This window comes from Nycticebus coucang, chromosome 24, assembly GCF_027406575.1.
Source record: "Nycticebus coucang isolate mNycCou1 chromosome 24, mNycCou1.pri, whole genome shotgun sequence".
NCBI classification, from domain to species: Eukaryota; Metazoa; Chordata; class Mammalia; order Primates; family Lorisidae; genus Nycticebus; species Nycticebus coucang.
In genome coordinates, this window is record NC_069803.1 from 27,772,183 (window position 1) to 27,787,374 (window position 15,192).

General features: G+C 42.9%; 1 protein-coding gene across 2 annotated transcripts in view; it reads right to left on the reverse strand.

The window, feature by feature from the left end:
* Window positions 1–15,192, reverse strand: part of INTS9 (integrator complex subunit 9) — an 80,233-nt gene that overhangs the window by 30,481 nt on the left and 34,560 nt on the right. For both annotated transcript variants that reach the window (XM_053578423.1, XM_053578424.1), the window contains exons 5-6: window positions 10,638–10,777; window positions 9,033–9,119 (exon numbers count right to left, since the gene is read on the reverse strand). In XM_053578423.1, coding sequence (XP_053434398.1) covers window positions 9,033–9,119; window positions 10,638–10,777 — 227 coding nt within the window. The remainder of the gene's footprint in view (window positions 1–9,032; window positions 9,120–10,637; window positions 10,778–15,192) is intronic.

Below are 15,192 nucleotides of genomic sequence, written 5' to 3' on the forward strand. Positions count from 1 at the left end.
AAAAAAAAATCACCTTTTGATTTCACTGATTTTTTCCTATAGTTTTCTATTTTGTTTATGCAGCAAGACTTTTAAAAACCATCCAGCTTGACAATCACTGCCATCTGCCTGCTCACTCCACACACAGTTGGTGCTGTTACTGGCGTGGTGGATTCCCTCTGACAAGTTCATTTTTATTTCCTGTAGGTCTTGTGTACTTTTGCCCCTCTATTGCTCCTTCACTACTTTCTTTCATACTAAGTAAATATTTTCTCATGCAGCCTTTTAATTTCATGATTTTTCACCATTTTTTGAGTTATTTCCTTGGTAGTTGTTCTAGGATCTATTGCACACATTTTAATATAGGGCATTTTTATATGACATCTCTCATTCTCTTCCTTGTTCACAAAAGGTAAGTGAAATAAACTTTACTCATCGGTCTGCGAAGTTACAGAAAAGGACTGGGTTGAACACAAATGGGACTTGGTATAAAAGAGGACTTAATAAAGCATGATTTGTGAACTTTAAGACCAGCATCAGAAACACCCTTTTAAACAAACACACAAATAAAAATGGGTCATCAGAAAAACATTTTATCATCTACTCTAAAAGAACGAGGAAAAGAACTGAGGTGTGACTTTCTGAAGATTCACTACACAATATAAGTCAATGAACTTGAGGTCAGCTCCACAACAGCATGAGAGCTGGTGAAAAAAACGAGGGAGGATCTCATCAGTGAGCCCCAAGAGGAAAGATAAGCACTTCCAGATCCTAACTCTGTTCTGATCTCCTCAGTTTAGGCTTTGTGGTAGGCCCTTCTGACAGACTCTCCACCTCTGGTATTTACTGCCTTGGGTAATCCTCCACCCCTGAGTAGTGGCTGGACCAAGTGGATTCCTTCAAATGAAGAGAAGATGACAAACGTGATGGGCAGTCACTTTGGTGCTTAGATTACGAAAGAGCAGGACTTCTATCTCCAGCCAGCCCCTCCCCTCTTAGAACGGTCTCTCTTCTCTCACCCAAACCCTATTCAACCTTGCCCAGCCTAACTCTCACCACTTAGGATCTAACCTTTGTTTGGCAAGCTCCTTGTATATGAGATTATGTCTTCAATTTTTTTTTTTACATTTTCCCACAAATTTATTATGTCAGACACTTAGTTACTCAACAAATAAGTTTAAAGTCCTCTGAGTTCTATACTATACCCGTAAAATCCTTGCTAATAACACCCTCTTTTTTTTTTTTTTTGTGGTTTTTGGCCAGGGCTGGGCTTGAACCCGCCACCTCTGGCATATGGGACAGGCGCCCTACCCCGCTGAGCCACAGGCACTGCCCATAACACCCTCTTTTATTCTCTCTTGATATTTATTTTGTCATTACTTCCTTTTATCTCCTAACATCTTGTCTAACTTAGCTTTCCCTAAAACTCTCCTTATGCTTTCTTGAGGTCATAATTATAGAGAGGCATTTACAGAGCCATTTAAAGCCATTAGGATTATTGGCTGATTTAGGATAAGTAGGATAAGGAAACCCAGAGGGAACTAGTTCTGTTTTTTTCTGGCTTTCTAATTTATCAAAGTCAAGTTCTCAGAGTCTAAATGTTTCATAAGTACTTTCTAAAAGATTTCATTGTTTTGTTTTGTTCTTATCATACTTAAGTGCCTAAAACTTCTTTCCCAGTACTTTGATATGACGCCAAAGCTCTGGTGCCTCTTCCTCCATCCTACAAACACAACAAGCAGCAAAAGACTGTGATGTTTCTGTTAAAGAGTAAATCTTTTAAGTCCTCAAGGACCACTTGACTGCTGACAAGTAAAACACTGGTTGGGCTCCAAGTGTTTGTTGAATGAATAAATGAACAAAATTAACATAAGAGCAGAATAAAAAGAACTTAGGGATCAGAAAACATTCCCCCCATTACAGGAAAAAGTGCTTAACATACATGTGGGTACAGTGGAGTGGGAATGTGTTAGCAGAGTGATGATCTATTTGGAGTTTACCAAAACTGGAGCCTCAAAAATCAAGTACTTCTCAGTATTAATCTGAAATTTGTTATAAACCTGGATATATGTTTTAGACCAAACTCACTCCATCCAGAAGGAACAAAAGCAATTGCTTAGGCTACCAAAGCCTGACAGGAACAACTCTTGAGAGTGGCTAAACTATCTCTGCTCTAATTCTAGGGTCATAGAAAAAACTCTTGTCTGTAATTTGATGTCTTAAGTGGACTTCATCACCAGAACAAAGTGTCCTATATAGACGAACCATTCTAGTTCTGGAGCCAGTCAGATTTCTCTATATAAAGTAATTAATTAGGATTTTTGTCACTCACCATGTTGGGAATTTGGTCAGCATGAATCAGTGGCTTGGAAGCTAATAAACTCAGCGAAAAGAACTGATGAAGTGTCTGGCATCGCAAAGCTGAATGAGCTGTGATTACTCCATCAGAGTGCTGCCGCTCCATGCAGACCTGCTTCAAGGAGACTCTCCCTTGGACATCTTTTAAAACTATACCATCAGTGGACTTAGAGGTAATGTAATTCAATTCTCTTTCTCCTTAGAAAAGGATATTGAGTCTCAAAGAGTCCGCATGACAGTGCCAACTAACTAGAGGCCAAGGTGGGACATGAAACAGTTTTCCTTTGGTTCACTCTACCACCCTGCCTTCAACAGGACAGGTAGCGTTTGAGGATAAATTAGGGTGTGAAAGGCAGATGCACTCCCCTTCATGAAAGGGAATCGATCATGGTAACCAAGTAATCAGCAAAGGGGCTAAGGATGGTGGTATGCACTGACTACCTACCATGTGCTGGCATTGTTTTAACAACTATATTCATATTACACATTTCGTTCTCACAAACCCTATCAAGTTGCTAATATCATTCCTATTTTATGAATGAGAAAATAGAACCTAAAAGAAATAAATTGCAGCTATTAAGAAACAGATCCGAAATTCAAACACCAGTCTATTAGACCGCTAAGCCCATACTTTTCAATATTCTTCTATTTTAGAGTTAGACCTAAAAAATTCCTCTACACATATCCAAGGAGTCAGAGCAGAGGAACTTCATCTTTAATACACAGGTTTCTTTCAAGTCTTCTGTAAGGTATGAATCCACATTTTAAGTTCTAAGTACTAAAAATTGCATTAAAATGCAGGCAGGGATGTATCAATGCTTAATTGCTTACTGCTTGTGAAAAGATGATGATAGTATCTTGCATGATTTACCCTGAATTATAATGTAGATTTTTAATCTTATAAAAATTGCTAGCTTTATACAAAAAAAAAAAAAAAAAAAAAAAAAAACCCAAAGCAAAAAAACTAGAGGCTAGGTTAGTTGCTTAAGTGGAATAGCTTGCTTTAAATTTTCCCATTAAAAACCTAAACTCTGAAGTGAGTGTGGGAAACTCAGAGAGACACACGTTTTATCAAGGGAGTCTCCTTTTCCTTCCCTTCAAAATTAATCTCCTTTTCAAGAATAAACTGCAATGTCAAAATTAGGAAGAAGGATGGCTAACTTCTTTGAAATAAATCTCTAGTAGTGTCAACTGAGGCAGGAAGTTATACAGCTGCCAAAAAGCAAGAGTAATAGTTTTTTTTTTTTTATATGTCCTAATAATAAATCAAATGCTAATTCAAACTAACTCCAAATGATTTAAGGGGATTTGTCAGATTCTTTTGGCCAATGAGTTTGAAAATTCTTAATTTACTGTTTTCTTTGGTTGACAGTCTTATCAGTACCGTAAGTAAGATGTATTAATTCTAGGCACTTGACCAAGTTCTACTATGAGTCTGTCTGTGTGAGGCATCAGTCAAAAATTGAGAGTTTGAGACTCAAATCCAGCTTACAGAGGTATTTTGCTTGGATCATACAGGATTTTATTTTAATGTATGAGCCAATATATTTAAAAAGATTTTAAAAAAATCATATATACAACATCCTGATTTTGAACTTTCTTAAAAATAGAAAAGGAAGATTTGGCAGACAGGGGTTCACATTCCCACATAGCTGCAATGTGCTGAAGCTGCTTGTCAGCTGCTCTCTTCGAGGAGCATGGCTGCTGACCCACAGTGCCCACCAGCCCACCTCACTCCTGGGCTTCCCCCACTTAGAGGAGCATGGCTGCTGACCCACAGTGCCCACCAGCCCACCTCACTCCTGGGCTTCCCCTCCTTAGAGGAGCATGGCTGCTGACCCACAGTGCCCACCAGCCCAGCTCACTCCTGGGCTTCCCCCACTTAGAGGAGCATGGCTGCTGACCCACAGTGCCCACCAGCCCACCTCACTCCTGGGCTTCCCCTCCTTAGAGGAGCATGGCTGCTGACCCACAGTGCCCACCAGCCCACCTCACTCCTGGGCTTCCCCCACTTAGAGGAGCATGGCTGCTGACCCACAGTGCCCACCAGCCCAGCTCACTCCTGGGCTTCCCCCACTTAGAGGAGCATGGCTGCTGACCCACAGTGCCTACCAGCCCACCTCACTCCTGGGCTTCCCTTCCCCAGCCCTGTAGCTATGCAACTTGAGATCCATACTTTAGAGGACCCAGACAGGGTAAGTGCAAAAATTAAAGGGGAAAAAAAACACCCACCCCCAAACATACAGAGAAGGCAAAGCCTATATCACTTGGGAAAAATTTGAATGAACAAGATATTAGAAAATAGTGTTTCTTAATGTGGTGTGTCACTATACTTTGGGACACTAGATATCACCCAGTGGAGCGCTAAAAGCCCCAACTGTAGCATTATTCAATTCTATCCATGTAACAAAAACACTCGTAAGTTCTTAATATTTTGTAATAAAAAAAAATTAAAAAGAGAAAGATAATAGCCAGTTCCACCTGGGAAGGATGTAGAAATTAAAAAAAAAAAAAAAAAAAAAAGGCCGGGTACGGTGGCTCATGCCTGTAAGCCTAGCACTCGGAGGCCGAGGCTAGTGGATTACCTGAGTGCATGAGTTTGAAATCAGCCTGAGCCAGAGCAAGACTTTACCTCTAAAAATAGCCGGGCATTATGGTCTCAGCTACTTGGGAGGCTGAGGCAAGAGAATTGCTTAAGCCGAGAGGTTGAGGTTGCTGTGAGCTGTGATGCCACAGCACTCTGGCACTCTACTAAGGGCAACAAGGACTCTGTCTCAAAAAAACAAAACAAAACAAAAAACACCCCCTCACCCAAACCAAAAAACAACAACAAGAAACAGGTGATGTAAATCTCCTTTAGCTCAAATGTCCAAATGACGTGCTTATAGAATCCAGATGAATATTTCCGAAGAATTATTTTGTCTGATGCCAATTAAGGAAGGAACAGGCAGGCATGGTGCTCACATCTGTAATCCCAGCACTCAGGGAGGCGGAGGTCAGAGCTTTGCTGGAGGCTAGGAGTTCAGGAGCTTGAGACCAGGCCCAACAAGAACAAGACCCTTGTCGCTACAAAAAATACAAAAATTAGCTGGATGTGGTGGTGCACAGCTATAGCCCCAGCTATTTGGGAGAATAAGGAAGGAGGATTGGTTGAGCCCATGAGTCTGAGCCTGCAACAGCATATGATAATGCCACTGCACTCTAGCCTGGAAGACAGAGTGAGACCCTATCTTAAAGAACAGACAAAAAGGTTACTCCCCCTATTTTGCTGTGTATAATGCATGCCCATGTTTTGCGGCCAAACTGTCAGGAAAATGCCTCTTGAGAAAGCAGCTGGCTCTCACTGAGAGACACAGTGCAGGTTAACACTCTCCTGGTAAATGTGAAGATCGCATGGCCCTCCTGCAATCACCTGCTCTGTGAAGGCTGTCCCTTCCCTCTTTCCCAGGAACCCTTCCCTCCCTGCCACCTTGAGGGCCACAGCTGAGATGGCCATGAACGTGGCTGGCAAGGCAGGAGCTGTTAGGGCCGCTTGGCCCATGGACAGCAGGAAGGGTCCCGAAGGTCTGTGCAGGGCTGACGGTCTTTCCTGCTCCTTGGCCCTCGTTCAGCACAGCTACAGTGTGCCTCGCCAGCCCCGCCACGCCTCCTTCCCTGATGGCGGCACTCGGCATAGGCTGCTCCAACCTCATCCCACATCCTTGTGAAATGGAACCCCAAGTGCTGCATGGACCCAGGCAGGAGAGTGCAACGGCCCTGGAGGCCTGCTGGACTCCCCTGTTCCTGAGCCGAACTACCCATGTGTAACGTGCATCCTTATTTTTCCCTCAAAAATTTAGGGAAAAAGTCTGAATACACATCAAAACATGATAAATAGCTCTTCAAATTCTTACCACTTCTAATGTTTATGCCAAGTTTATCTAGGAGGAAGGGAGGACACGGCATTCTTGGTGTGTCATCTTTCAACAATTAGACTCTTCTCTTTCTCTGTCAGTAACTGGCTCATCTCATGCTCAAAAGCCAAACCACAATACTGACCAGGGTCAGAACCAAAGATGGTCTTCCCCAATAGTGCAAGTCATTCTCCTCAATCTGTAGCAAGTTAACTTTCAACAGTTTATGATTTTTGCCCACCAAATGGTGAGATTGGAAATTCAATGTTTTATTTTAACTAGCACCTTCTTTTAAAAGGGAGATTTCCTAACTTTTCAGACCCCCTCTCAAGCTTCATTCAAATTCTCCCTAGGCATTCTTTGTGAGCCAATTATTTATTTGTATTCTACAAACAATAGGAGACAAAGGAAAACTGCCAAGGACTTTGCCCAAGGTCACTTAAGAAAGGGAAAATAAGGACTTGGGACTTTTTAAGACTTGGCTCAGGGTTTGGGAGTAAGGAAATACTGACCATTTATGGTGTGCCAAAATTATTTGCAGCAGAATATAGTACAGGGTATAAATTTTAAAAGGAGGCAACAAGGGAAGCCAAAGCATACATGTTCCATGGGGAAGAAAAAGTCCTAAGGTTTTTCAGGACACAGATGTAGAGAAGTGGGGTCTTATAAGGTCCAGTGGGCACATGGGGGACAGGAGGGAAAAAAAAAGGAAGGTAGTACAGAAGAAAGCAAAAGAAGAGAGAGCTGAGAACGAGAGTGGAGCGCGAAGGGGGGAACCATGCACTCCACTGGGAGACAGGTCAGAGCCAGGAGGCTGTTCACATACAAAAAGACCGAGATTGCATGTTCCCGAAACGTTGCCCAATATGAAGCCACACAAACACCACATCTTCACATGAGAAATGAATGCACATAAGATCTATAACGCACAGGAGAAAATGCATATAGAGAAACAGACTTCCTCCTCCCCCCACATGAAAAGGGGCTCACACGCACGAAAAGAGGGGTGTGTGTGTGCAAGAGGTACCCCTACACCCCCCGAGTGGTTAGGAGCACGGACTCTGCAACCAGACTAGCCAATTGTGTGGGCTTGAATCGGATCTGGCCACTCACTATTTGGGCGACCTTGGGCAAGTTACTCAACCTCTCTGTGTGGTTTTCTCTCCTGTAAAATGGTAATAATACTACGTCCTATTTCAGAACTGTTAAAGGATCAAACATTGAATAACTTTTTTAGAACAGTGTCTGGCATATAGCAAGTGCTACCCAGTTAAGTAAAATGAATAACATGTGTACAAAGAAACCTATAGAGGAGACTCGCTCAAACCCTTAGTCACTATGGAAAAACAAAGTACATTCTGGCTACACACACATATATATTCTTACAGAAAGAAGATTTGCAAAATCTAAGAGATGAGCAGATGACTAACAAATCATCAATCTAGAGAAAGAGAAATCAGTGGCAAATTAGCTGAGAAAAAAATGGACATGGGCAGGAGCATACCGCACACGAACTGTCCAAGAAGTCAAGAGACTGGCCTTTACTCCAGGCTCCATACCAGGATCAGAAGGTAGGCTGATGGTGGGGCCTGGAGGTGAGGGCAGCAGCTGCTGGTGTTAAAAGCCCAGTCCGTTAAGACTAACTGGGGTCAAGGTGAGAGAGAGAGAGAGAGCTTGGAAGTGGAATCAAGCTGCCTCCTTGCTTTCTCTATCATCTTTCTACTTACCTTGCCTGTTACGATCTGATTTCTGGTTCTAGCACTCTTCGGTTAGTAACCTCTTCCCCATTGTATTAGCCTTCCCAACTTCCACCAAGGGCCTCGTCTCTGTTTCACTTGATGTTAATTTGGCAGCATTAGACCACTGACAAGCTTGTATTGTTTGAAATTTCCTTTGTGCCTTGGCTTCCACTCAGCCCCCTTCCTACCTTCCTGATTTACATCGCAGCCTCTTTTACAGCTCTGACCAATTCTTTTCAAGTCTATCTCAGAAATTTCTTTGAAGCTGGACTTTTTTGTCTTTATGCTCATGACTACTGCTTAGTTCAGGCTTCTGTCATCTCCCTGCATTTCTGAAACAGTCACACTGCTCATCTTCCTGCCCCTTCTCTGCATTTCCATCCATCCTCCATGCTGCTTCCAGAGCCATTTTCCCAAAACAAACGTGGTCAAGTCATCCTCTTCCTCATCCCACTCTCGACAATATGAACTTCAAGCTTCACATGCTGTTTCCATCGTCTTGCCCCAATTTGCCCCTTTCCTGTCATCTTTTACCTCTCTGTTCTACATGCCCTAATCCACACTGAACTGCTCACTGCTCCATGACACACACTGTCCCTACCACTGTGCCTGGACTCCTCTTGCTGACCTTTTCTATCTGGAAAAGTTCTTTCTTCCTCCATGAGCCACCTTAATTGTTATCTCCTAAGGACTGTTCCCAGCTTCCCTATGCACAGAGAGGTCATTTTTCTGAGTGCCTACAGCATTGTAGCCAAATGTCTCCTGTCAGACACGCCATTCAAGACTATAATTGACCTGTTAAATTGTCTGATTTCTCATTAAACCTTGAGCACCTCAAAGACAGAGCTAATTGTTCTTGGAGACTCCCCTCCTCAGCACAGCACCTTGCACACAGTTGCCTCTCAAAAACATTAGTTGAATCAAATGCAGCCCTTTCGTATATTAGGGAAAAGACAATCTGTAGTATAACCACATCAATGTTTAACATAAAACAAGGAATCAAATGAGACTCGCAAAGCATATGGCTGGACAGTCTCTGGGCGGAGAGCGGGCTGCTCCTCACCTCTGTGTGTCCTTACTCTTCCACAAGGAGGCAGACTGAGCCTTTGGCACTCTTTCAATGAAATTCACCAGCTCTTCCATGAGAAGCCTGAGTTTTAGCAAAAAAAAAAAAATGAACATTCATTAGAAAATTAGAAAAATATCATGCTTTTAACATTGTAGCCAGAAGAAATAATGATTTGCCCACCTCACTTTCCTCCACCTCATTTTTCTCTCTGCTGCATATACACTTGAGCACCATTTTATAGAAAATTAAACAAAAATCTAGCCCTCCCATTAAATTTCCAGGCTAACTATTCTGGTTCATTTCTAATACTTCCGTCTTGTTGGATATCTTCAAGACAATGGAATCTAACCTAGGATCCTCTATCAACTCCTAACAATATTTTGGGTCCTGACGCTAACTTATGCCATACTTGTTAATTTATTTCAAAACAATAAATTGACAGTTTTTTTCCTGGCGTCATTTTCTTCACATAATTTTTTTTTTTTTTTTTTTTTTTTAAAGAGACAGGGTCTAGCTCTGTTGCCCAGGCTGGAGTGTTATGGCCCAATCACAGCTCACTGTAGCCTCTAACTCCTGAGCTCAGGCGATCTTCCTGTCTCAGCCTCTGACTAGCTGGGACTACAGGGGTGTGCCACCATGCCCAGCTAATTTCACCTAATATTTTTACTCACCAAATGATGCTACAGTTACTTGCAGCAACTACCAATATCACAAAGGCTTGCTTGGTAGGGGCAGAGAAAGGGATGGCAGAGGCTTCTCAGAGTCAAAGGCAGACTGTGCAGTTTTACTCCATAGACTGCTGAGTTCCCTCTGTCAACAGCAGGGAGATGTGAATCATCTAATTACTTAGCTATTGCCCTGTTTTCTATAGGCTGTCTCCGTTTATAATCTGTAGTAAACAATGAAACAGGAGAAATGTTGAAAACAAAGCAATGAAATTTCTTCTTCTTAAAGCTGCTGTGTTCCTTTTTCTGAAGCTCTTTGCCTCGCATCTCTGTGCCAACTTCCTAAATATCACCTCCCCTACTTAGCGTCACCTGAGCAGAGGAGCTGTCTCCATGAACTCCTCCTAGTTTATATATGTATCAATGTAAAAAGACTAACAAGACTACTCAACGGCAGCAATTCCTAGGCAATTCCAAAGAACACTCTTTTATCTACAGAGTTGCCTGCCCTTGCTTATTCTTTGGGTTAGATGTTCAGAGGCGATAACCACCACCTCCTCTGGCTTGGCACCCACAGCTCAATGGTTAGGGCGCCGCCACATGTACCAGGGCTGGCGGGTTCGAACCCGGTCTAGGCCTGCTGAACAACAATGACAACTACGACAAAAAAATAGCCGGGCGTTATGGTGGGCGCCTATAGTCCTAGCTTCTTCGGAGACTGAGGCAAGAGAAGCGCTTAGCCCAAAAGTTGGAGGTTGCTGTGAGCTGTGATGCCACAGCACTCTACCAAGGGTGACAACGTGAGGCTATCTCAAGAAAAAAAAAAAGGAAATAACAACCACTTCTGGCATAATCCTCTATTAAACAGTTATCACCAAAGAAGGCGCTCTACAGCCGCATCTTATTTAACAGGCTGAGAATAAATAACTCTCACCTGCCGATCTGAACGGTGGGTTCTGTGGCATACACTGTGCCCGTGAATCCAGTGTGCTCGGTGATGTAGGGCAGTGCCATCATACAATGATAGTTAGAGATGAGAATCACATCCACCGTAGACAGGTCTATTAGCTCAGTCTGAAAAGAAAGGGAGGGAATGATACATATCTGCGCAGGGATAGATCAATACAGTGTGACTAAAAATGAGGTTGTCAGAATGCAGAGTAGCTGTTTCGTGCTACAGAATAATGGTGCCTTTCCTGTAACACTTCCATTCTCTCTGTTCAGCCTGCTTTCTAATACTGACAGTAAGTGGCAGGACAGGATGGCTAACAAGGAGAATGTGGCCAGGCCACGTGGAACTCTGTTTTACTAGAACAGAGTTCTTCTGAATTAGACTTAGGAGGATAAATGACAACAGGCCACTTCAACAGCTGCTGCCTGGCATGTGAAACCAGGTAACCCGAAGCAGAGAGAGCACAGTAAGTTATAAGGACGCACCAGAATGTGAGGCTACTCTCCTACAGTCTAATGGGAAACCAGCTCTTCACAAGTCAAATGTGGAGACTAACAGGACAGTGGCGGAGTCACGAAGGGAAATTATATACTCATCTTCTAATCTAATTATAACCCCACACATGCCCGTTTAGTCCAGTTGCTGGACTAAGGTCAGGGGAAAAGAGAAAAGACAGGTGAGCAAGTGAGGGAAAATGACACTCAAGTTTGGTGAACTTTACTAAGATTATTTTAGTCTAAGAAAAAGATTTCCCATACATTTAAGTCCTGCCTGTCTGTCAAGGCTCGACTTTCTTCTTCCACTAAGCCTTCCTGATTTTCCGAGATCAAAGAAACCACTTGCTTCTCACAACCCCCCAAGCACTTTGTGTGTAACCCTCCCGGACAGCACTCCACGCAGTGCCGCCCCAGGTAGCACTCTGCTCTGTGTGACTCTCCTGGGCTCCCTCCCACCCTCTGCAGCCAGCACAGCACAGACTGGGGTGCACTTTAACTGAAGGAAAGCAGCTTTACAGCAGCATCTTGTTGAGGAAGAGTGAGATCCTATGGTTCATTCACTTCCCAGGATAAGATTTCCCATCCTGGGAAACTGTACCCTGTACTAAGGACATGGAAGGAAGTGTTGCAGTTAGGAGATGAGTCCCGGGGTCAATACATTTCCACAGAGAGGTAACAAGACGTCTGTGGCATAAGCAGATGGTAAGAGGCTGTGGTATTTTCCAGCTGAATGACTTTACATATAAAATAAGCTAATTTAATAATGCTGCCAAGGCCATCAGCTCCCAAGGATGCCACATAAGCCAGAGCAATGGCATCTATGTGGATAATACGCCCGATGACACCAACAGTCATTTTATCCTGCCCTGAAGTCCGAGGCATGCTCTGTGCTCACAAGAGAATCCCCACAGGAAGAATCAGCTGACAGTCTGCGGGTCCTACTCTCCACCCTCTCCAGAATCATCTTTAACTCAACAAGGAATTAAGACAGTGCTGCAGAATGATAGATCCACAAGAAAACAATGGGAATGACAGTTGAAGCCAACAACAAAGCTCAAAAGCATCACCATCTTCCCTTGTGTATACAGAAACCGGTTGAGAAAACCTGTAGTTTCTCTAAAATATGTAAGAATCAGCCCAGAGTCTAGAATTATGAGAAATAAAGAAATTATCTGTATGTATATGTATGTTAATAGTGTGCACCTACATAAATAATTTTTTCCTTGAGAAACAAATTTTCACCCAACCCACATTTATATACAATTGACCCTTGAACAACATGAGGTTAGAACACAAGCTCCTTTCCCTATCACCACAGTTGAAAACGCACATAGAACTTTTATTTATTTATTTGTTGTTTTTGGCCAGGGCTGGGTTTGAACTCACCACCTCCGGTATATGGGGCAGAGGCCCTACTCCTTTGAGCCACAGGCACCGCCCAGAAAATGCACATAGAACTTTTATTTATTTATTTGTTGTTTTTGGCCAGGGCTGGGTTTGAACTCACCACCTCCGGTATATGGGGCAGAGGCCCTACTCCTTTGAGCCACAGGCACCGCCCAGAAAATGCACATAGAACTTTTAACTCCTCGGAAAGTTAATAGTCTCCTGTTGACTGGAAGCCAACATCATAAACAGTATATAAACACATATTTTATATATGTATTATATATCGTATTCTTATAATAAAGTAAGCTGGAGGAAAGAAAATGTTAAGAAAATCCTACAAGGAAGAGAAAATACATTTACTATTCATTATGGGAAGGTGGATCACCCTGAAGACCAGGTCACACAGAGTGAGGAGGAGAAGTCAGTCTTGCTGTCTCAGGGGTGGCCAGGAGGGACAGGTGGTGGAAGGGGAAGAGGAGGTGGCATGCTTGGTGTAACTTCAAGAGAAAACACCGTAATTTCTCTCTGGTTTTGCTGCCTTTTCATTTCGCTAAAAATGTTTCCATACAGCACAGATTCTTCTTCCACTGTTTGTTTTAGTTGTGGTACCTGATCAGGGTCCATGTTGTACAAGTCAAAAGCAGTGTTGGATAATGGGAACTCTGCCAGACTGTCCACTGTCACCATGTTTTATGGCACTGTTTTTTCCATGCCTTCCTCCTCACCTGGCACTGGTTTGGGAGCCCTCATCCCCATCAAGCCATCTTCTGTTAATTCCTCTGGTGTGTTGGAATTAACCTCTACCCACTGCCAAGGGCAATGACATCTATGTGAATAACATGCCTGATGACACCAACAGTCAATTTATCCTGCCCCTAAATTGTGATTTCTTTGCCTGGATCCTTTGTAAATCTGAACAATGTCTGGACAGGTTTCTCCAGCAGGAAATTGTTTCGGCTTGATGATGATCATGGCTTTTTCTGTAACAACAATGCATCTTCAATAATGTAATCTTCCCAGACTTTCATGATGTTCTCTCAATTGGGTTCTCTTCCAAGGAAACTGACAATCCTCTTCATAGAGTACAGTGTGTAATCAGTCTTCAAGGTCTTCATGATCTAGAGGCTGAATTAGACATACTGTGTTTGGGGGTGAGTAGACCACTCTGATCCTTCTGGATTGATATCATGGGGTTCTGAGTAGCCAGGGACATGGTCCGGTATCAAAGACTTTGTCCTTTACTGGTGAGGTACTTCCTGAACCTTGTGAATCAATCCATAAAAATGGTTTGCTTTGTCCAAGCTTTCTTCTTCTTTTTTTTTTTTTGAGACAGAGCTTCAAGCTGTCACCCTCGGTAGAGTGCCGTGGCATCAGGGCTTACAGCAACCTCCAACTCCTGGGCCCAAGCGATTCTCCTGCCTCAGCTTCCCAAGCAGCTGAGACCACAGGCGACCACCACAACACCGGAAATTTTTTGGTTGTAGTTGTCATTGTTGTTTGGCAGGCTCAGGCTGGATTCGAACCCGCCAGCTCTGATGTATGTGGCCAGTGCCCTAGCCACTTGAGCTACAAGCGCCGAGCCTGTCCAGACTTTCTTGTACAACCAAAAAACTGGCAGCTGGTGTTTATCTTTTTCCCTCAAGGATCAGGGATTAGCAGTTTTACAGATAAAGGCTGTCCAGGTCACACTAGTAGACTTAAGATATCCCTTTCTGCCTTAAATCTTGGCGTTCACTTCTTTTTCTTACTAATAGATATCTTTTGGGCCATTTTTCCTCCTGAAATAGGTTTCTTTTGTCTGCATTAAAAACCTGTTCAAATAGGGGTGCCTGTAGCTCAGTGGTTAGGGCGCCAGCCAAGTATACCAGGACTGGTGGGTCTGAACCCGGCCCAGGCATGCCAAACTAAAAAAGTAGCCGGGCGTTGTGGCAGGTGCCTGTGGTCCCAGCTTCTAGGGAGGCTGAAGGAAGGAGAATCGCTTGAGCCCAAGAGTTTGAGGTTGCTATAAGCTATGATGCCACTTTACTCTATAGAGGGCAACAAAGAAAGACTTTGTCTCAATAAAAACAAAAACGAAAACAAAAAACCTCTTCAAATAGATAATTTCTTAATGGCATCTGGGAACTTGTCTGCCATTTTCTTTGTCTTCAGAAGTTGATTCTGTTATCTTGATATTTAAGCTAAACCTCTTTCTAAAATTATCAGACCATCCTTTGCTGGCAGTAAATCCTCTGGATTTAGATACTTTTGTTGCTTTAAATTGTCATATAATGACTGCTTTTTTAAAACTTCTATTAGCACCTAAAGGCACACTTTTGTTGTAGCAATCCTGCAGCCACAGAAAAGCTGCATTTTTAATACAAGATGAACAGGATTTCATAAGAACTGCCAGGTTTTTGCATCTTCTAATGCAGCTACAGCGATAGCTGCACAGATTTCTTTCTGCAGCTGCAGACCTCCATCTACAGTACGTACATATCAAACAATTCAACTTTTTTTTGTAATGCCTTGAATTTTCTCTGTTTTTTAGGAGCATTTTTCCACCATTGCTAATAGCATTTCCATCATCACTGTGGGTCCCATGGTGCTATTATTGAAGGTTTATGGTACTGTACTAAACACAATGAAAAATACACAAGAACCGTGAGAGA